Consider the following 22,356-nt stretch of genomic DNA (forward strand, 5'->3'; position numbering starts at 1 on the left):
AACAAATTCGCCATGCCTTCCAAGGCTGCCAATCCTTCAATGGAATAATAGTTTGTAGTACATGTACGCTCACCATACACCAGAACGTCAGCAAGAGGAAAAGATGGGTAGAGTGAGACCTGTGCTAGCTCGGCTTATTCTGGAAAAGTCTGTTTCCTTTGGTTGTAAGTGAAAATTAACTAACAGTTTGGGAGTCAATGGAAGATTGTTTACATGTTCTAGTTACAAGAGCATTTTTGAGAGACTGTATGCTCCCCCTACAGTAGCAAGTGGGAAATGCACGATGAAATCACCATGAAATCTTTACCTCAGACATTAAACCAGTACAGGATTTAGGGAGAAGAGGGACATCTTCCTGGTGTTACTGTGGTTATCTAGTCACCAGTTGTCTCTCGGTAACAGTGGGCTGGACAAATATGGATCTACTTCCAATTTTACTTGATATCCAGTGAATCTGCCAAATTGTAATTCCATTGCCTACAATTATTACATAGCTGCAGATCTAGCTTCAGTCAGGAGGTCTTGCTCCATTCTCACCCCAATACACTAGCACAATGAAGATTCCTAATGCCAACTAGAGTCAGCTCATTAGAGCCCTGCGCAGATACAAAATTTGAACCCGCATTCGATCCACAGTCCGAAAAATAATCTGCGGATTTGCAGGGCTCTCTACAGACCATCTTACTCTAATAGCTGTCTACTTGTCCACTTCTTGGAGCTCTCAGCTCTATGTGATTCAGACCCAACACTCTCAGTGACTGCTTTGACCAGAAGACCAAGCATGTGGCTTCTGGTGCCAAAGAAAACTCAACATACAAAATGGAAGTAATGTCAGTTGATTAAAGGATATGAGCAGGACCCTCCTATCCATAGGGGGAGTGGGAGGGCGGGGCAGGACCCCCTGCCCAATGGGTTGGAGAGATGCAGGACCCCCGGGGGAGGAGCAGGAGGCCCCTGCCCAATGGGTTGGAGAGATGCAGGACCCCCGGGGGAGGAGTGGGAGGCCCCTGCCCTTTGGAGGGGGAGCAGGACCCCCGGGGGAGGAGCGGGAGGCCCCTGCCCTTTGGAGGGGGAGGGGGCCGCAGGACCCCCGGGGGAGGAGCGGGAGGCCCCTGCCCTTTGGAGGGGGAGGGGGCCGCAGGACCCCCGGGGGAGGAGCGGGAGGCCCCTGCCCTTTGGAGGGGGAGGGGGCCGCAGGACCCCCGGGGGAGGAGCGGGAGGCCCCTGCCCTTTGGAGGGGGAGGGGGCCGCAGGACCCCCGGGGGAGGAGCGGGAGGCCCCTGCCCTTTGGAGGGGGAGGGGGGGCAGGACCCCCGGGGGAGGAGCGGGAGGCCCCCGGCCTTTGGAGGCGGGGGGCGCAGGACCCCCGGGGAGGAGCGGGAGGCCCCCGCCCTTTGGAGGGGGAGGGGGGGCAGGACCCCCCGGGGAGGAGCGGGAGGCCCCCGCCCTTTGGAGGGGGAGGGGGGGCAGGACCCCCCGGGGAGGAGCGGGAGGCCCCTGGCCTTTGGAGGGGGAGGGGGGGCAGGACCCCCCGGGGAGGAGCGGGAGGCCCCTGGCCTTTGGAGGGGGAGGGGGGGCAGGACCCCCCGGGGAGGAGCGGGAGGCCCCTGGCCTTTGGAGGGGGAGGGGGGGCAGGACCCCCCGGGGAGGAGCGGGAGGCCCCTGCCCTTTGGAGGGGGAGGGGGGGCAGGACCCCCCGGGGAGGAGCGGGAGGCCCCTGCCCGTGGGGGCGGGAGCAGGACCCCGCGGGGAGAGACATGCTGCGGGGGTCGGGGGGGGAAGCAGGAGCCCGGCCCAAGCGGAGGCAGAGGGCGGGGAGGGGGGCCCGGGCCCGGCCGTACCTGTCAGCAGGCGGCGGAAGGTTTCCTGGCCCAGGCCCCGCACGCCCCTGGCCATCGCCTCCACCTCGGCGGGCAGCCGGGCCCCCAGGAAGCTGACTCTGCCCAGGCTGCTCTCGCCGTGCCCCGGGTGCGAGTAGGGCGGCGACCCCGCCTTCCCGGCTGCTGCCATGGCGGCCCGAGCCCCGGCTCTGCGGCTCCGCCCGGCCGGTCCCTGCGCCCGGCGCGCCCCCTGCTGGCCCGAGGCGGAGGCGGCAGCGCCTGGCCCGGCGCCGCTGAAACGGCTAATGACTCCCCGCACTGCACAGGCCATTGCAGAGCCTGGGCAGATGTTTGCAGCTGGCTGCAGATCCCCCTGTCAACCAGTGCGGGTCCCTGTTTCGTAGCCGGCGTTTGTAACGACAGAATGACAGACACACCACACACCACTCTCCTTGGCTCTCCCTGTGGGCTTTGCTGGGATTTTTAGGGAACGCAAATATAGAAGCGAGAAAGAGAAACGAGGCAAATACAAAGGAGAAAAAAGAAGGCGCCCTAGAGAAACATGATGCAGAGGAACAGAGAAAGAAGCCAAATCCATCAACATGATACAGAAGCCTGAACAGATCAGCGTGAGACTGAAATCAACGGCAGAAACTGGTAGACACCCTATGCCCCTGAGGGTGCGGAGGAGAAAGAAAGAAATACAAAAGAGTAAAAAGAAAGGGGAAAGAGAAGCAGAAAAATAGATACAGGATCAAGCTACACAACTAGCCATTAACACATGTTGCTGTCAAATAACCCTTGAGTCCATTCCTCTTCTCATCTACTATGTATATGCCTCTGCACTCTAGAGCAGACCCGGCTCTCCCTGTGTTATTGTGTGTGAGGTGTGTGTTTCGGGGTGTGTTGGGTGTTAAGTGTGGTGAATTATGTCTATAGGGCAGTTATATGCTGCTGGGTATGTTGGCTCTGCTGGGTGCTGCAGATGGGATGTATATGTCTGTGTGCGTTTCTGGGTATGGGTTGCGTGTAGGGGGTGTTGCTGAGTGTGGTGTTGCCGGGATGGTGTGTGTGTGGCTGGTGTCTGGCTGGGTATGGGCTGTGTGTGTGGCTGGAGTTGCTCTTGGGTGTAAGGTGTGTGGATGTGTAAGGGGGTTTTCCTGGGTATGGTGTGTGTGTGTGTGTGAGGGGGCGTTCCTGGGTATGGGGTGTGTGTGTGTGTGTGTGTGAGGGGGCGTTCCTGGGTATGGGGTGTGTGTGTGTGTGTGTGAGGGGGTGTTCCTGGGTATGGGGTGTGTGTGGGTGTGTGTGTGTGAGGGGGCGTTCCTGGGTATGGTGGGTGGGTGTGGGTGTGTGTGAGGGGGCGTTCCTGGGTATGGGGTGTGTGTGTGTTGCCGCATATATATGTGTCTAGAGGTGTTGCTTAAGGGTGTTGGAGACTGTGTCTCTCTCCCTGGCGGTGTTGATGGGTCTGGCTCTGAACGCTGGCGGCGTAGGGGCCGCAGTTCCCCTCCGTGGCAGCAGGGGGCGCAGCCTCCCCGTCTCTTCCCGGAGCCGGAGCCGGAGCCGGAAGCGGCGGCGGCTGGCTCCCGCTCGGAGCTGATTGAAGCCTGGCACCGGCCGGCCTGTAATGGCGGCACCCGCGGCTTGGCGGCTGTGTCTGTGAGCCGCTCCCAGGGCCGGCCAGAGCCCGCCCCCCTCCTCCCCCGGCCGGGCCCCGGTTCATGGTGGTGCCGTGGGCCCGCGAGAGCAGCGGGTGCTTGAGGCCGGGCGGGCCGGAGCCGCCGCCCGGGCCCCCCGCCCTGCCCGCGGCGCCATGAGCGAGGCGTTGTACGAGAAGTTCCTGGCCCCGGACGAGCCCTGCCCCCTGCTCTGCCACCAGCCCCCGCCGCGGGCCGCCAGCCTGAGCGAGGAGGGCTGCCTGGATGTCAGCGACTTCGGCTGCCAGCTCTCGTCCTGCCACCGCACCGACCCGCTGCGCCGCTTCCACTCCAGCAGGTGCGGGGCCGGGGGCGGGGGGCGGCGCCCCAGGGGTCCCCCTCTAGGCGGGGCGGGGCGGCGGGGGGTTCCCCTGCGTGGGGGGCGAGCCCCCGGCTCTTGGCGGTGCTTCCCCTGCCCTCGCCCCCGGGCTATGCCCGGCTCAGCTCTCGCTCTGGTGGACGGGGTTGCCACCGACCGAGTTGTTTTCCTGAATCTGCCCCTTGCCCCCCGCCGGCTGCACTAGGAGCGAAGGTGGCTTCCCCCAGTAGAGTTCGTGCAATCGGCTCCGCTTCCTTGAAACCTCTCCGTCCCCAGAGTGTACCTGACGAGCTCGGCAGGACGGATGATGGTTTAGGCAAGAGTTGCGCTAGTTTAACTTGAGCTAGTTGGGTTGGGAAATAGCACCCGTTTCTCTCGTGCAGACAAAGGCTTTCTGTGAATTAGTTCCCTCCTCGCCCACCCCCAAGACATTTGCAAATCCCTGTATTACTGCCCAGCCACGGTGATATAGTAGCATTGCCTGTAAGCCTTCACTAAGCTAAAAAAAACCTTACTACGCTAATAACTATTTGCTTCTTCTCCACCCCAACTCCGGCATGCTTGCAAAACGCATAATTGCTCCAGCCAGCCCACATACATGGCAAATATCGTTTGGATTAGGCTTGCTTTCTGCAGGGCTAATTAGTTTGATGACATTAGGGCTGGTACTAAAATGGTTCAGATAGCTATTCTCTGGTGTATTTGTGGCCTTTTTGAATCTTCTTGAAATCATTGTTTCTGGGAACTGTGGGATAGGAACTCCGAGGATGATGCAGTGAAACCATTTAGAACAGCACTAGAGTGGGCTCAAAGCAAACCTACAAAGATTCACGCCATGAGTCAGAATGGCTGGAGTGGATGGATTGAAATTTTGCTTAAACTAGTGCAGTCTTCACATTTCGGTTAAGAACTGTTCGATTTTCTGGTGCACAGTCTTATGGCATTGGTGAGGTGTAACTTCCAAAAGTGCACAACTAGTTTTGCTAAAAACTACGACTTCTGTTTACCACAAAATACAAACCCCTCAATTCCCAAAGTGAAAAAATAATTTTGTCTACCCAAGAAGCAGATCTTGTACATGTGTACACAGAAGTGACTTTTTGTATGTCAATAATAAGTCATGCTAAAGTTGCAACAACTTACAGATCTGGGCCTTAAATGTGAATTCAAGATAGTTCTGATGATTCTCTGTTTAGACTTCAAAATGTTTTTTCATTACACATGTGCATCTAACTCCCCCACACTTTACATTTTTTGATTATTTTAGTGTAAATATGGCAAGTACTTCGCAAAGTTTGAATTTAGACTGAGAAGAAACATACCAACTTCCGGCTCAATTTACATTCAAATAAGTTAACTTAGGCTTTATCTATGCTGGCACTTTTGTTGCTAAAACTTTTGTCCCTCGGGGGTGTGAAAAAACACCACCCTGAATGACAAAAGTTTTAGTGATGAGAAGCACTAGTGTGGACAGTGCTCTTTGTCTGTGGGAGCCACACTCTGGTTGACAAAGCTACCGCCCCTCATTGGGGGTGGTTTTATTTTGTTGATGGACATGTTCGCTCCCGGTAATAATGGTCAGACAGCGCACCTTACAACGGTGTGGCTGCAGCGGCAAAACTGTGCTGTTGACATAGCACTGTCAACTATATTTCTAAGGCTGACAAGCCCTTAATCGTAGCATTGCTAGCCATCATTCTAATACAAACATTATCCAGTAAGGGAGCTTTCATTACTCAGTATCAGTTCAATTATATTTTCTCTCTCTGGGCTTTTGCACTATACTACTATGAAGCCTGCATGTGACCTAAACAATAGGTTCATGTATTTCTGATCAATCTTTGGATCAATGTGAGTGCCAAACTTGTAAATTTATGTGTACGCTATTTTTAAATGTTCCTCCTTATAACATACCTGTCATCCAAGTTTCTGAGCAGGTGTAACCAAGCCTCTGTCAGTTAACTAGTCAGTATTCTGCATCTTGAGCTGGTTCCTCATTTCTTCAGAGAAGCGTGTAACTTGTCTTGGTTATTTTTCAATTCACTTTGTCCTTATCACCTTTCAGAGTATGCTACTTACTTCCATGATGTCTGCAAGTGCTCTGTATCTTTTGAAATTTCAAGTAAATATAATGCAATTCTCATTTCTCATGTACTTGCTCAGGTGTACTATGTTCAGCAGCCAGACACCATTTTTTCTTTCATCAAGTTTTTGAACTGTTTTGATGTTTGTGTCCGATCAAGTGTTAAGAGACTAGCAAGGCTTTCACAGACCATGAACTTCCTGTAGGAATTGGCAATTACAGTATTAATTAGGGCACTCATCTTCATTCATTAATGATTTACAGCAAATATTTGGCCTATTGGAACATGCAACAAGCCATCCTAAGAAACATAAGTGTTGACAAGCAAGCATGTGTGCAAATCAAGTAAAGGTGCTGAGAGGCATGCTTCCCACATCAGAAGGTTTTGCTCTTCAGTCTGTGATTAAAGGGATATTCCAATAGTAATCAACATGTCAAGTGGATAAAACTTAACAGGTTAAAGATAGCTCGCATGGCTTTGTACAGTGAATTTTGGAAACCTTTGAATTTTCCCATCTCTTCTGGGATTGGGCCAGAATGCTGTGCAATTATGAAACATAGTCAAGTCTCTGTTCATCGTATTGGTGAAAAATAATTGAGATGCTGAAACAAATTTCCTGACCTTGCTAAACTTCATGTGAGTAGGTCAGCAGAGTGAAAACCTGTTCCACGGCTTTCTATGGGACCAGACAGACTTTCCAGTTGGAAATATACTTTCCCTGATTAGCACAATTAACTAATTTGTAATAATGAAGCTGTGGAGAACATAATCCTTTTTAAGTAGTATTGATTGAGGTACTCGATTTTTTTTTATGTGGATCGTTTTCTGTATTCTGTTCTTCTGTGTGGTCTTTAGAATGAAAAGCTCTGTATCCGATGTCTTTTTTGGCTTTGAGAACAGAGCCCAAAATATTAAGTAAATGAGTCGCAGATGTTTCCCTGGCAAGCACTAACTTCATGGGATCTACTCATGTGAGAGAGAGTTATGCTTGCTGACTCCCTGTTCTGTCTTTTAAACACAAGACCATCCTCCCTCCCTCATCTAGTGTTGGTACCTTTAATTTTGTCATGCTTTATTACGGGAATACTTTTAATGGAGGTTTAAACAAACTGGAAATCGTTTTTAAAAAGTACATTTAATTAGAAATCTGAGACTATAAATATAAGGAAATGATGGCTCTAGTGAAATTTTTTATCACACTTAGTCTTTGTGTATGAGTATTCATCCTTTGAATTTTTCTTGATTTTTGTGCGTGTAAATTAGACCCTTAATATCAATTTAAATGCAGCTTATTAGATGAATTAACTTATTTCCAGCAAAATCCACATGTAACAACTGATACAAAGATATGGATATTTTAATGTACATCTTCAAAGGACAAAGCATTTTTTCTGTGTGTGTTGATGTTAATTTGTTTGGTATGCTTTGCAGGTGGAACTTGACTTCTTGTGGAACAAGTGTAGCCAGCTCAGAATGCAGCGAGGAGCTGTTTTCATCAGTTTCAGTTGGTGATCAGGATGACTGCTATTCTCTGCTGGATGACCAGGAGTTCACGTCTTTTGATCTGTTCCCAGAGGGTAGTGTCTGCAGTGATGTCTCCTCTTCTATTAGCACATATTGGGATTGGTCAGACAGCGAGTTTGAGTGGCAGGTAAACTATTTCTATGTCAACAGAGCAGATGAAGTGGGATCTACTAGCTGCTGTTTGCAGTTTTGACTCGGAAGTAAATGTTTGAAGCTCTTTGATGGTACGATAAACTCCCACTGCCTATGCTGAGATTCAGCAGTAAAGGAAGTGTTTTGATAGGCCATTTTATTACAAAGTTCTCATATAGAATTTTGATGACAAGACATGACCAGCTTCTGAAATAGGGCTGTTGCATATTATGGTCACATTCATTTTTAGTTATCAGCATATCTTGCATCTGTGAGGCCCTATCCTTTGGTGTGGGGCATCTGCATGTGTATTAGAATCTGGCTGTGTATACCTTGCATTGGCATTCCGGTGTGGCTGGGTTGCTGCTGTGTTCTTAATTCCCATTTGTGATTTTGGCTCTAATCACATGGACCAGCCCTGTGTTCTGTGGTCCAAGGGTGGGAAGAGTGCAAAGGTGAGCTTTGTGCTACCGTGGCACTTTTCTCCACATCTGTTACGTGCAATTTGATCTAACTTCAGATTCTAATCTGGTATCGTCACAGTTTTTGTTTTGTTTTTGCATATAGCAGTCTTTCACCTGTGGAATGTGCAGACCTCCTTTCTTTACAGGTTTTAATTTATTTTAATTGTAGTTAAATATGCTGTTCTAGGATAAGTGTAATAATCAATTAAAAGCATAATGTTCCTTTATCTTTCATGGACTTCAGTCATGGCATACAGTGTATGTAATACTCTGTGATCATAGAAATATACTGTCTGTTCCAAATGTGATTTAAACCCCAACCCCCACCCCAATTTAAGCATTCCCTGATGAATTAGGAATGTTACAGATATCCCACAAAAGAGAAACTGTAAATGACATTGTGTGGGATAGCATTAGCTAAAAGTAGCTCCATGTTTCTTACCGCAGCTTTAGGATCCCAGTTTCCAACTATATCCCTTGTACAAAAAGGGATATAGTTGGAAATTCCAATTGCAGTTTTCGCGAAAAGAAAAGGAGTACTTGTGGCACCTTAGAGACTAACCAATTTATTAGAGCATAAGCTTTCGTGAGCTACAGCTGCAGCCTGTAGAAATACCTCAGAAAATTACTCAGATGACTTAGTTCCTCACTGAGATGTGAAATGTTCATTACCACATGGACACAGTGGGATTATAATTTTAAAAGAGAGTTTCCTGGTTATTTGATTAGCTGCCAGCTTTCCTTTTGAGTAGTTACTGGACATTTTTTTCTGTAAGCATTTGCTAGAAGAGACCTACTTGACTGGACTTGTTGAGCTTTGGAAAAGATTTGTCATTGTTTTTACAACCTTACACAGCAAATTCTGTAAGTGAGTAATTCAGTTGTCACATTTAAATTTGAAGTGGATCAGAAATTACATGTCAGTTGTACAAATGAAGCTAGTTAAAATTCTGCTGTTGCTTACAGGAAAAAACATGATGCAGGTGTCTTGTGTAGTTACTGTGTATAGTACAAATAGGTTTCCAATCTTCTCAAACTGTACCTTTTGGAATAGATTGTTTATTTTACAATGGAAAATATTCCCAATTATATAACTTGTGTTAAACACCTGTAATTACACAAATGTGCAGGTAATTAGAACTGTGTGGTTCAGAATGTCTTTTTTAATAAATAACCTCATAATTAGAAATGTGGCTTGATAAACAAAAGACAATAAACTGAATAATTTTACCCAAAAATTTAATAAAGACCTTTATTTTAGGGTGTCCCTTTGAAATTTAAAGCTACCATTTTTTATATGTACATACGTTCATCTTTGTAGGATCTAAAACAATAAATTACAGGCCTTAAATGACAATAATAGTATTTCTGCAACGTTAGGGCCACCTGGGTTTAAGTAACAATGTACTGTCATTTGAGTTTTATTTCTCAACTTTTGAAGAGTCTTTTTTAAATTAGTGTTATTTATGTTAATAGGAATGAACAAAAAAGCCCATCTTTTTAAAATAAGCCTCCAAAACATTTATGCATTAACATTTTTTTTAAATATGAAAAACTCAAATTCCACGTGTGCCAGGAATTGGTATGTATATAACACATGCAATTTTGAAAACCAAAATCTAATCAAAGTAAACGTAAATCCATAAAATCAGTTTAAGCCACTTGCAGTAACCATTTTAAAATTAATTTATAAATTTGTTGCTTCCCTTCTCTAAGCATCTGAGCACCTTATTTTATAAAAGCAACTAGTTATAAAATCCCAGCTTTTCAATGTAAAGGTCAGCAATTAAGCCATGTTCCTCCACTTCCTATTGCTAAACTAAATAAAACATTCTGAGAAATTTGACCAAACAGATTAGTATTGTAGTGCCCTGAAGCATGTTAAACTCTGGCTGTGGTGGACTTCTAGAAGGAGCACTTCTAGAGGCACCGTGAAAGCCCTGCCATGGGAAGTTTAAGCAATGTATATTGACAGAGTTACTCATGTGATGGAGGAGAGAGGAGTTCCAGATTATAAATATAATCTTGAATGTTACTCAGCACAAAGTGAGTAAGTAGCCATTGCGGACAACAGGTTTGTGCTGCATCCTGCACTAATTGAAGCTTTCAGGGACTTTTCAAGGCTAGCCCCAAGTAGCATATGTTGCAGTAATGCAGTCTGGGGTAATAAACCTGTATCACTGGTTTGGGGATGCATTAGAAAAGAATGATCACAACATCCAGGCCAACCATACATGAAAAAGGTAGTATGTGTTACAGCTAATAGCTGAGACCTCAGGTGTAGTAATAAAATTATGACCTCCAGCCTGCAAACTGTTGGCGAAGGTTGGACCTACACCCACACAAATGGAAGGTGGTCTTTTCACCTTTGCTACTTCTGCCCAGATGCTTCTCCTTAGCCATCGGCATTGCTTCCATTGTAGTTGAGCTTGGCCTGTCCCCACCTCTGAAATCTGGCATTAGTTGAGGGCACCCTCAACCTCAATATTTGTCTGAAGTTTCTTTAGTATCACTCTGTTACTGAGCTTCCTTTAAAACTGGTGAGTCAGAGACGGTCCAATAATTGACTAGTGGTGATTTTCTGAGCAGGCGCTTCATCATATGCTATTTAAGTATAGCTGGCACCCTGGCTGCACAATGGGAAGCATTAACAATCCTCAATGAAGGACTACAACCCCTTCTCATTAGAATTCATTGGCCACGTGGCAAGGCTCCAGATTGATGTAGTTGGCTGCAACCCATCCAAAACCTCAGTGAGTGGAATTGGACAGAACTCCATCAGAGAAGGCAATGTGTTCATAGCCAACCGCTCTAGCACTGCTCCAGTTAGTGCCAGCTTAACCAGCTTGTAGTTGGCTAAATTATTTTTTAAAATTCCTTCCGGTGTAAAAAGTTTGACTCTAACAGAGCTTAGGCAAATCAGGTTCACTTGATTTCCCTTCACAATGACCATTCCTGTTGGATGATGCTTGGCAGAGAATGATGCTTTAATAGAGAACATTATTCATGAGGGCATTCTGTGCCAAAAAAATTAAAAATTCTGCACACAATATTTTAAAATTCTGCAAATTTTATTTGTTAAATGTGGAAGTTCCACCATGGCATTGGGGAGCATAGGCCACTGGCTGAACAGAGGTGGGAGATCACTGTGTAGCTCCCCTCCAGGACACGGACTCTGGTGACGCTGCACCCAACCCTGCCACAGCACAAGGACCGGGCCTGCCCAAGAAACAGCCCAGGGTCCTGCACCTCCGTGCCAGGTGCACCAGGTGTGGGCAGGCAGGCTCAGCAAGGCAGGATCTCAGTGTGGGGGTATCCAGGTGTGGGTTGACAGGGTTCTGTGTGGGCCATCTGGGTGCAGGTGGCTCAGTGGGAGATCTGGGTGCAGGGGGAGATCTGGATGAACAGGGTTTGTTGGAGGGTTCTGGGTGCAATGGTAATGGGACTCTGCGGGGGGTCCAGGTAAAGGAGTGTGGGGGGCTCTGTGGGGCATCCAGATGCTGGGGGAGTGGGGCTCAGTTGGGTGGGCATCCAGGTGCAGCTGGTTGGGGCTCAGTGGGGTGGGGATCGGCATTCGGGTGGCTCGTTGGCGTGGTCCAGGTGAAGGGGGAGTGGGGCTCAACAGGAGGGTATGGGTATGAGGGGATCTGGATGCACGAGGGTTGTGCAGATTGGGGAGCAGCTCCCTGTACAGGGATCCCTTTCCCTATAGCTGAAGAGCCATGGGTGCAGGAAGTGGGGGCGGAGTTTGCAGACCTTCCTACATCTGGGGATGGGTCTGACGCATCCGAGGATGCTGTGCAGGGGAAGAGGAAGCCCCATCCTCCCCAATCCAGCTGGGACTAGCAGCTGAGCTCAGCACAAGGGTAGGAGCCACTAGCCGGGTCTTCCCCAGTCCCGCCCCCTTCCCCACAGTGATTTACCTCTCTGCCGGCTGCTCTGGGCACCCAGTACTGATGGGGATGGTTGTGTGACAGTTCTTGTGGCTTCCCTTTGCTTTCCCATCAGAAAGTCATTTTTCGGCAGGGAAGCAAAGAAATCTGCAAGGGGACATAAATTCTGCGCAGTGGTGCAGAATTCCCCCAGGAATAGAACATACTAACATATCATATTAATGGATAGGGAAGAGTGAAATGCTGCATACTTCTGACATTTCCCTGAATGCAAATTGAAAAGGGAAATCATGAAGTAGAAAGTTGCATAGTTTGAGTTTGCTACGCTTCACTCCTGCAGATGGTTCACAAAATTAACTTTTGTGTTTTGGAGTTGTAAATCATTGTGGGCAATTGTTAGTTTGTTTGGATTAAGAATTGATACTTTGCCCAGTTGACAGCATATTTTGCATGGTTAATAGTATTGGTCTGACTATTTTTCTACTCCGACCTAGCATATTTTGAGATTTTTGTTCTGTTTCTTTTTTTTCTTTCCACACCTACAAGTTGCCTGGCAGTGACATTGCAAGTGGGAGTGATGTACTTTCTGATGTCATACCTAGTATTCCAAGCTCTCCATGCTTACTTCCAAAAAAGAAAAACAAGCATAGGAATCTTGATGAACTCCCGTGGAGCGCAATGACAAATGATGAACAGGTAAGCTTTGTTTTCATTTGTATTGGAGAGAACCAGTGTAGATGTACAGAAGAATTAAGACTCAATTAAATTGTTAGTTTAATAAAATTTCTGTTGGTTACAGTAATGGAAGTATGATTTTGAACAAGTGTACATGACTATTGAAGTGAGAGATCACATTTCTCGTCAAGTGTACATATAGAGACTGCTAACTTTTTCCTTTACTTTTCATTCTGAATTTTTATCTTCGATGATACTCAACTAGGTTGAGTCAAGAATCATAGGAAATGCAACATTTTGAGAGCATTTCTTTAATCCAAAATGGTACTGGTTCCTTCCTTTTTACTTCTGCTTTGACTCATATTAAGAGCTAGCAGTTTTTAAAAACTTTGTGCGTTTTGTTTTTATTAGGTTGAATATATTGAATACCTGAGTCGGAAAGTCAGTACCGAGATGGGTCTTCGAGAGCAACTTGATATTATTAAAATTATTGATCCCACTGCTCAGATCTCGCCTACAGATAGCGAGTTTATTATTGAATTAAACTGTCTTACGGATGAAAAATTGAAACAGGTAGGTTAAAATTTTTGTATGTGTCTCCTGAATTGGAGTTACCATTGCTCTCTGACATGTGGTATGTGTTGATATAAGTCTTGGAAAATCATCTATTGGGTTGTGACTAATTTTTTTTCCATATTCACTGAGTACCAGTGGGCAGGATGGAACACAAAGTACGTTGTTGAACTTTGGCTTTCTTCTTCAACAGTTTCAGATCAGTATGTGATCTTGGACCTTATATGAAACACATTAATTACATAAATGTGACCGAAGTGGTAAGTTAGTTCTGGTATATGAAACAGTTTCAGACAAAATATTCGCTGAGTAACTTTCAAGATTTAGGCCTCAATCCTGCAGATGTTTCCTCTGGTGTGTAACTTCACTTACATGAGTAGTCCCAAAGTGGAGGTACTGCTTGTGTGACTGTACTTCTACACCTACATAAGCATTTACAGGATTGGGGCCTTAATTTGCTTGCAAAAACTAAACTAAACTTAAAGAAAAATAAAAATTCTCATGAGAGATGATTGATTTGGCAGCTTTCTAAATGAATATTTTTTGGGGAAAAAACTTGTTGAAGCGAGAGGATTATTGACCTTATAGAAAATAGAGCAAAAATAACTCTTCACTGCGTGTGCAGAGTAACCACTCAGCCAACCCTTAGTGTCACATGAGGTGGGTGGTACCACAACTTCATTTTTTATCATAAGCTTTGTTTTCCCTCCACTTATATTATTTCTGAACCTATTTTGGGGCCCTGTTTTGGCATGATGCCAAGCACCCTCAGCTTTTATTGAATTCAATCGTAATCGAGAGCACTCAGGTCCATCACAAATTCAGGGCCATTTCATATTTCAGAACACTTAAAAAACCCAATCCTAACCTAAAATGGATAAGAATCTACTCTTTGATGAAGTGAGCTGTAGCTCACGAAAGCTCATGCTCAAATAAATGGGTTAGTCTCTAAGGTGCCCCAAGTCCTCCTTTTCTTTTTGTGAATACAGACTAACCCGGCTGCTACTCTGAAAACTACTCTTTTGAGGGTTACTACTGGCTATATCTACGTAGTACAATAAGATTATAAAACATAATTTGCTTAAACGTTAGTCGTCTTTTACTAGTATGGCTGGCCTTTCTACATGGTGATATATTTTTTGTAATGCATTGAATAGAAAGGGGAAGAATGTTTGTTTATATTAAAGTAAAAATGCCAAGTAATTCCCCCTAGCTGATTACGTCTGTTTTTAAGAAAGCCGAAGTGAAGATGTCCGTAGTGGTCATTACAATAAGTAGTTGTTTTGGTTTCGGTCCCCCCCTCCCCCCCCGTAATTGTAATAAACATTAAAATGCACAGCGCTTCCACTAAATATGCTGTGGCCAATCAAGCTTTTACCGCTCTTTAATGCCTGTGTTCTAAAGGTGAGAAACTATGTCAAGGAACACGGCCCGCGGCAGCGGCCTGCAAGGGAAGGCTGGAAGAGAAGCAGCTGCGGCGGCGGCGGTGTGGGCGGGGCAAGTGCCTGCAGTAGCAGTGCCAGTCTGGTCAGCTCAGCAAGCAGCGGCAGCTCCAGCCCGGGCAACTCGGCTGCCAGCTCCAGCGCCGCCGTGAGCCGAGCGCACAGTGACAGTAACTTACCCGCGAGCGCCGCCGAGAGACTCCGGGACTCAAAGGTGAAGCCGCTGCTCGTGCACGCGCGCGCTCTCTCGCATCGGTTGCTTGCTCGAGCCGCTTATGCGACGGTCGTGTTTTTACTGAAAGAAAAAGCGTCGTTGATGGTCGCAGGACCAAAGGGAATTATTTGGCCGGTTGCCCCATGAGTTCTTATTGCTCCGTGCCACTCCTTTGTGCAAGGGAAGAATTATTTTGAGACGCGGGTGTGTGGTAGGGCTTAGACTAGCTTTGATTTTTGTTTGAGTATTTAAAGAGCTGATAAATCAGCTTGACTTTTTTAAAGGCAAAAGGACGTGTTCTTCCTTTGAACTTATCAAAGATCAATCAATCTTTCAGAGCACAATACATGAATGTTAAAGACTATCTTGATCTTTTTGATAGAACTTGTCTGGTTGCCTAATCTCTCTTTGTTTTTTCAACATATTTCTCATAGATTACTTGCTCATGCAAGCGTGGTTGTGCACTGAAGTGATTCTTCACAAGTAACATTATGGCATCTGTGTCTCAATTATTTTCATTTTGTGTGTGTGTTTCTTCCAATTTTGCAAAATCAGTCTGGGCTTTAAGACAAGCTGATTTCTCTTGGTCTCGTGACTCATCACTTATAGTTAAGGTTCTTCATCTCAAAGGCTCAGTTTTACCTGTGCATCCTCTTCCAGTGAGCTTGCACAAGTATAACTGATAGATACTTAAACAGTTTGGAGAATGCACAACATGGTATAAAATTTGCATCTTGCTCACTCTTAGTTGCATTGGCTCTGCATGGCTAAACAGTAAAAAGCAGTAAAAACTTGCTTATTTAAGTGACAAAATTAAGTAGGATTTTGAGTAAACACATGGAACAGATCTGAGTAAGGGTGCCTTTTTTAGTCACTTCTCAGAGCAGACTCTAACTTTACACTAATTTATGTTCACTAAAATCCACCTTTAATGTTTCTAATAAAGGACCATTTATTCCATTTATTCTTCTAGATATAGAAGAACTCATTTTGCCATTTGTCTTTATTTTGACAGAAACGATCTAAGCAACGGAAGCTACAGCAAAAGGCTTTACGCAAGAGACAGCTGAAGGAGCAGAGACAGGCTCGGAAGGAAAGACTGAGTGGATTGTTTCTTAATGAAGAAGTGCTCTCTTTAAAAGTGACTGAGGAGGACCATGAAGGAGATGTGGATGTTTTAATGTGACAGGGATGAATTTATCAGTGTTCTTTCTAAGCCTTAAGTGTATTCTTTGTTTACATATGTTTCTTGACCAAAATTTTGATTAGGACAGAGCTAACAATGTATCAGACAGAACCCTCTATTAAGTGTAATTTTAATATTTTGAACATTTATAATTTATTCAAGTGATCTGACTTTTTAAGACTAACAATTTTGACTAAGATTGAGACTTCAACAGACAATTTCACAGTGACTTTAACAAGCTGCTGAGAAGATACTGTCTAAAAATAAGCCACTGAATTAGGTTTGTATGGTATTTGCTTTCAAGAAGCTAACTGCAATGGATTGTTCTGTTAAATGGGTTGGTACTCTTAAAGACACACTAATACTGATAGCAAACTTTGGGAAAAAAAACAAAACCCTGTTTCTAAGTAGGAAATCTCACCTTTGTCTTATTCTGTGTTCCCTTATTTCTTATTAAGAGCTTTGTTTTCATGAAAACAGGATCTTAGTTCTATAAGTTACTCTGTTCTTGCCCCTCACCCATATCAAATCCTAATACTTCATGAAATTGGATTTTTGGAAATGATGGTTATGATTTCACTGAAAGAATTATGAAGTAATTGGGGAGTAATAAGCAGAAGCAGACTTCTCACCACACAAAGCTGTAATGCACATGTCAGCTAGTAACAAAATGTAGAAGAGAGGTTATTTTCAAAAGTAGAATTTTTTCTAGGAGGAATTGGCTGTTCTTTAAGATGTAAACCTTAGTCTCTAAAAAGTTACCTTGCTCCTCAATATTTGGATGATTAGTTTTTGGTTCCTTTGATAGTCTTATTTATGTTGTTAATGGTTAATCAGTACATCCTCTGTCTTGATGTTAAGAAGAAAAAAAACCCTAAAAAATGAAAATCTCATACATCACATTAATATCTACGGTTCAGTCATAGGATACTATTCATAAAAAAGTCTTAAAAAATGTTCCTGGAAACCGAAGTGCAAACAATTAATGCCCAAACTTGGTAGATATTTCTTTATGGCCAAAACTATATGTAAGAATAACTATTTGCTGTTGGCAAGAGAACCTAATTATTGATGCAGCTGTGTGTTTTACCTGTATGCTCCCAGTTTATTTACCACTTGCAGGATAGTTTAAGGTGATGGAACTTTTTTACGAGGTGTTGTATCGTTGCTAATCTATCTCAGAGTACTGGTTTTGTTGTATAGCCTTTTGAATAAGTGTTGCTGAGGAGAACAAGCCACTCCTTTTAGTTTTTACTTCTGCACCTGAAAACTCAAATTGAGATGATTTTATTCTTGACAATTAGTAAACCAGTTTCTGACTTTATTATGGAAATGTTGGTTGTTGGGTTCATGTTTTGTTTTGGATAAAACTGCTGTGTGTTCATTCAAATGCAACTATTAGAGGTGAAAGAGGTGACTAGAATTCTGAATTCAGAAAGGAGACCTTCTCATTTATATTGGTGCTTCATTAATATCATTTAGATTTGTTCACTCTGGAGATAATGAGTTTGTCTCTTACTGTCAATTTGATGTGGCCTCAGAAAACAGGAGTCCTGAGGCGTGCATTTTCAGGATTGGGACCTAACTCTGCTCATGAATAATTTTACACATGTGAGTAGTCCTGTCAACTCAGTGTGACTATCCAACAGTGCAAGTGTTTACAGGATTGGGCCCTAAATTAGTCCTGACAGTAGAATTTTATTGCTTTCCGGTGGGCTGCAAAAGTTAAATTAAGGAGAAAAAAATCTGGGGGCAAAGAAAATGTTAACAATGATACTACAGTTGAGATCACACTTTCAGTGGAAGATCAAAAGTAAAAACTTCTATACATATGTATGATGACATACGTTTAGACTGTAGCATCTTTGGAAATATTTGTTTGGTAGTAAATGACCTAGGCATATTACTGTTCAGACTACAAACTCCAGAACATGGACCACCTGTGAGGTAGATGCAAAATATACTGGAGATCTGAAATGTCTGGTAAGTATTTATAATGCCAAATGTCTTCAGTGGCAATGAGAAATATCAACTTAATTGTCAGTTTTAAAATTCAAGTACCTGCTATGTCATTTCTGTCTTGTCATTTGAATATACTGGTAACTTGTCCTGGGCAGTGAGCTCTTTTTTTTATTACTTGTCTCTTATACATGGTTGCAATAGTAAAATACAAAAACAATCCCCCATAAACTTGAATAGTAAATCTTGTTTGTAGTGATAAGTGTAACTCAAACCAGATAATCCTTGTGCTTTCTGTTAACAAGTTTCTGAGATGGAGGATAGATGAAATTGTATTGCTGTTAAAACTGCTAATTTCAGGGTCCAAGTATTGAACCCTTGTGGCAGAAGTTCACAAATTCATCATGAAACGTTTCACATAATCCATATAGGTATCTATCGCAGTTCAGTACGGCCTTTATTTTCTACAGTGGCTTTGAACTATGCATCTTTATCTAAAGAATATTGTACATAGAGCATTGAAATGCTGAAATTAATTATAAGAAGGGTGCAAAATCTCAATTTTGGGGGGGCGTGAAAGTGTCACTTTTTCTGTCTCAGCAAGTCTGCTCTTCAAAGTGTAAAATTCTTAGTTTTTATTGCAAGAGGTGGCCCCTCATTTTGATGAGATGCAACTCTTTTGAGTCACTTATTACCAGCTTCAGAGGAGAGTAAATGTCAGTGTTAACCCCAAAGCAGTTTGTCACCCTTACTTACCAGAATGGCAAGTTAGTTAGTTCTAAATAATAAATTCCTAAATCTAAACCTTAAGTTGTAGAGCAACGTTTGAGGAAGACCTTGCTATAGCGATTATGTGCAGTAGCAGAATTCCTTGAAATGGGAAGCTTCACTGAAAGGAATGGAAAGCCTGAGGCTTTCCTATTTTTATCCGTTTGTCATTTGGTAAATGTTACATGAAATGCTTCACTTATTTTTATAATTGTTTTAAACTGGATATCATTCAAAACATTAGTTTGTTTAAAAATACTAGAATATTAAAACGATGTTATACTAGCCTCCAAGCTTTAACTTAAGTTCTCACCTCTGTAGATAAGGATGTGTATATCTCCATTCGTCATAATGAGGATATATCATTTTAGTGTGCCTTAAAGTGAGTCTGACGCTTGTTTAAAATTATGTATTGGAAAAGGAAAACAAATTAAAATTATTACGAAATGAATTGTTAGTTAAAATAGGTCCCTCCTGGACAAAATCCGACAATTTTTTTAAAAAATGAAAAGCAGAATGAGTCATCAATTTAAATATTAGCCAATATAATTCTTCATTAATATTTTACAACACAAAATGAGAGGGAAAGAAATAGCATTTCTATCCTGGTGTGTTAGTGGTCCTATATAAAACAAAGTGTAAATCTAAATTTAAGCTTAGTGGTTAAATAGTTCCAGTTTTCATCAACTTGGATGAATAGCTTCCAGAACTATTTTGGCCAAATGGTGGTGGTGGTTCACCATCACCTTGAGAGTTCAGCTCCTCCTCGTATAATTTGATTGTAGTCAAGAAGGGTGGAGGAAAAAGTGGCTTCCAAAGGTGCCAAAATGGTGCTGCTTTAATAACTTGTAGTTTTTAGCATCCTGCAACTAAAGTAAAATCTTACATGATTGGTTATTCACGTATAACGGTGTGGTTCTTTGGTCACCAAACTGAACATTCTTCATTTTCTTTATCTCCTGCATCTAAATGTTTTGACTTTCTTACCTTGGTCTTGTAAAACCAGTCCATCAGAGGCCGAGTTCTCAACACCTCAGAAAATAAGGCTCTAGATGATTTCTTTGTTCTGAGGTCCTTATTTACACTTTGAGATTGTGTGTCTGAGCTGGAGCGAAAATAGCTCCAAGAACAAAAGGTGTAACAGCATGCAAAAAGTTAAATACTTCTGTCACTCCATAGATTACAATTCTCACATTTGAACAAAACTTTTTTCAGCACCAGCGTTTTTTGTCAATGATTTTGGTTTTCACTTACAAAATGCAGTGTCCTTCTCATCAGGTACTTGCCCCTGGTGTCAATCTAATTTATGGGTTTGTAGTTGAAAAAGATATTTGTTTTGCTACGTGGATGTTAGTTACTACTGTGATTTGTCATCCCATCTGGTCTTTGCAGGACTGACATCGTAGCTACAGAAAGAAGCCAAAGGGTTAAAATTTTAGATCTTTGAACTGCGTTTTTAAAAGTCCAATCCTGCTTTTTATCTCTTGATGTACATTGCTTCCAATATTTAAATTTCCAAGTGGAAAAGGAAGTGCTAATAGTTATTTGGTTCCTGAGTATTGGTTCTGTGGCTATCTTGAGCTTCGTAACAGCTGTGATATAAATTTAATCCATTTAAACTCTGCAAGAACATTAACTGTTTGCCTGGGAATTTTTTCTCTATAAAGGCTTAGAAGGAGCACTGAAAATCTAACTGCAAGAGGACTGTTTATATTTAAAAAAAAAAAAAAAGTAAGTCTTGAGCACTATTAAACATGAGGAAGAAAGAGCTACAGACCTGTTTGCTTTTTGTATATGTATAGCTAATTTCATCTTCTGTTTTGTTTGAAATGGTTTCAGTATCTTCTTCCTTTAACAGCCTGACAAACTTAACTAGATTAAAAGATGCTAAACTTACATTCAGTACAGAATGCTTACTGAGCATTACAGTAAGCCAAAATCAGATCTCTTCTCTTGGTTCAATATTTAGTTTTTTAATGTGAACTTTTTTATATTGTCAATAAAACACGTGGAGCTCTTTCTCTAGAAACTATTGCTTAAATTTATACATATGCATTTAAACTATTAAAGAGGACATACTAGATGTGGAAAAATGTGTATAAATTTGACCATATGTATTGATCTGAGTTGCTGAAAGGCCTGTAAGCCTGTACTTTTTCCTTCAAAAGTAGATTGACATGTTGGCCTTTAAATATTGATGGTTTCTAAAAATATGTTTTAGATGTCTGAAGTGTCGTGTTAGGCCACAGTTTCTCATGCCCAGCATTTAAGACTAGTTGGCCTAATGGTCACTATTTTGTTGACTGACTGATCCTGCAGTTCTTGTGCATGGAAAACTCAGATGAAATGGGTTGTGTGCATAAAGACCCATTCTTGCAGCCCTTGATTTGTGAAGTGCAGATTTTAGCCCAACTTAAACCTTATATGTTTGATGCTTTGGTCTGAATGAATAATAGAGAAGAGAAATGCAGAGAGCTTTAAAACATTTCATAATGTGGTTAAAATTTTCAAATTAATTCATTCTAAAAGGTCAGTGATGTTGGAACCCTGAGAATAAAAGTCATAACTAGAGCAAGAAGGAAGCTGTCTCATTTGAAAAATCTGCTTCAAATAGTCTTAAGAGTTATAATGTATGAAACTGTTAAATTGGAGCTATTTTTCCAGGGTTTCTGCTACATGTATTGCAACAATGCACATTTGTACATAAAACTGCCCTCTGTAAATTCTGTACCTTCTTGCCACAGTGTTTCTAGAAAGCTTTTTTTCTGAAGTTGTGAAGAACTTAATAGCTGCAACACTGGTGACTGACTTTATTTTCAGCTCTTCAATGTATTTAAAATAGTCATGTGAACATCAAAGTAGGGGTTGGAATTAAAAACACAGCAAAGATGTGCTGATGAAACTGAAAAATGTGGTCTTGTTTTGAACAATAAAGTTTGACATGGGGTTTATGTGCCCATTGCCCAACATGTGAGCAGATAGCACCAATAAATGAAGCATGTTTAAACTGCCTTCGGTAGAAGATAGCATGTACAGCCCTAGTTGTTCAATGTAAATAACCCAGCAAAGGTTCATAGTAAAACATACACTTGATTAAAGCAGATGTGCTTTCAGTTGAATTCTGATGGATCAGAGGAAGTGAGTTACATAATCTGAGACCCACTAGCAAAAATGCTCTGGCTTTAATCAGTGACTTTGCACCTAAAGACTAGGTCACCAAAAGTTCTCATGTGTTCTCTACAATCCTGGTGTTGTGCATAGGGAGAGAATCATAGAATATCAGGGTTGGAAGGGACCCCAGAAGGTCATCTAGTCCAACCCCCTGCTCGAAGCAGGACCAATTCCCAGTTAAATCATCCCAGCCAGGGCTTTGTCAAGCCTGACCTTAAAAACCTCTAAGGAAGGAGATTCTACCACCTCCCTAGGTAACGCATTCCAGTGTTTCACCACCCTCTTAGTGAAAAAGTTTTTCCTAATATCCAATCTAAACCTCCCCCACTGCAACTTGAGACCATTACTCCTCGTTCTGTCATCTGCTACCATTGAGAACAGTCTAGAGCCATCCTCTTTGGAACCCCCTTTCAGGTAGTTGAAAGCCGCTAT

At 43.1% G+C, this 22,356-nt stretch overlaps 2 protein-coding genes across 2 annotated transcripts in view; one reads left to right on the forward strand and one right to left on the reverse strand.

Annotated features, from left to right (window-relative positions):
- The window catches only part of COMMD5 (COMM domain containing 5), a 29,165-nt gene extending 26,999 nt beyond the window's left edge, over positions 1-2,166 (reverse strand). Inside the window, exon 1 of the mRNA XM_084638944.1 lies at positions 1,842-2,166. Within this exon, the coding sequence (XP_084495070.1) occupies positions 1,842-2,151 (310 nt within the window). The 5' untranslated portion in view covers positions 2,152-2,166. The remainder of the gene's footprint in view (positions 1-1,841) is intronic.
- A 1,235-nt stretch (positions 2,167-3,401) lies between these two features.
- Positions 3,402-21,765, forward strand: FAM199X (family with sequence similarity 199, X-linked). The gene is made up of 6 exons (XM_084638938.1): positions 3,402-3,818; positions 7,355-7,574; positions 12,483-12,632; positions 13,023-13,184; positions 14,589-14,840; positions 15,856-21,765. Exons 1-6 carry the CDS (start codon positions 3,637-3,639, stop codon positions 16,024-16,026), a joined length of 1,137 nt encoding a protein of 378 aa, XP_084495064.1. The 5' UTR covers positions 3,402-3,636; the 3' UTR covers positions 16,027-21,765.
- Positions 21,766-22,356: the final 591 nt, after the last annotated feature.

The sequence above is a fragment of the Lepidochelys olivacea genome (assembly GCF_965140295.1).
Source record: "Lepidochelys olivacea isolate rLepOli2 genome assembly, chromosome: 9".
Taxonomy (NCBI): Eukaryota; Metazoa; Chordata; order Testudines; family Cheloniidae; genus Lepidochelys; species Lepidochelys olivacea.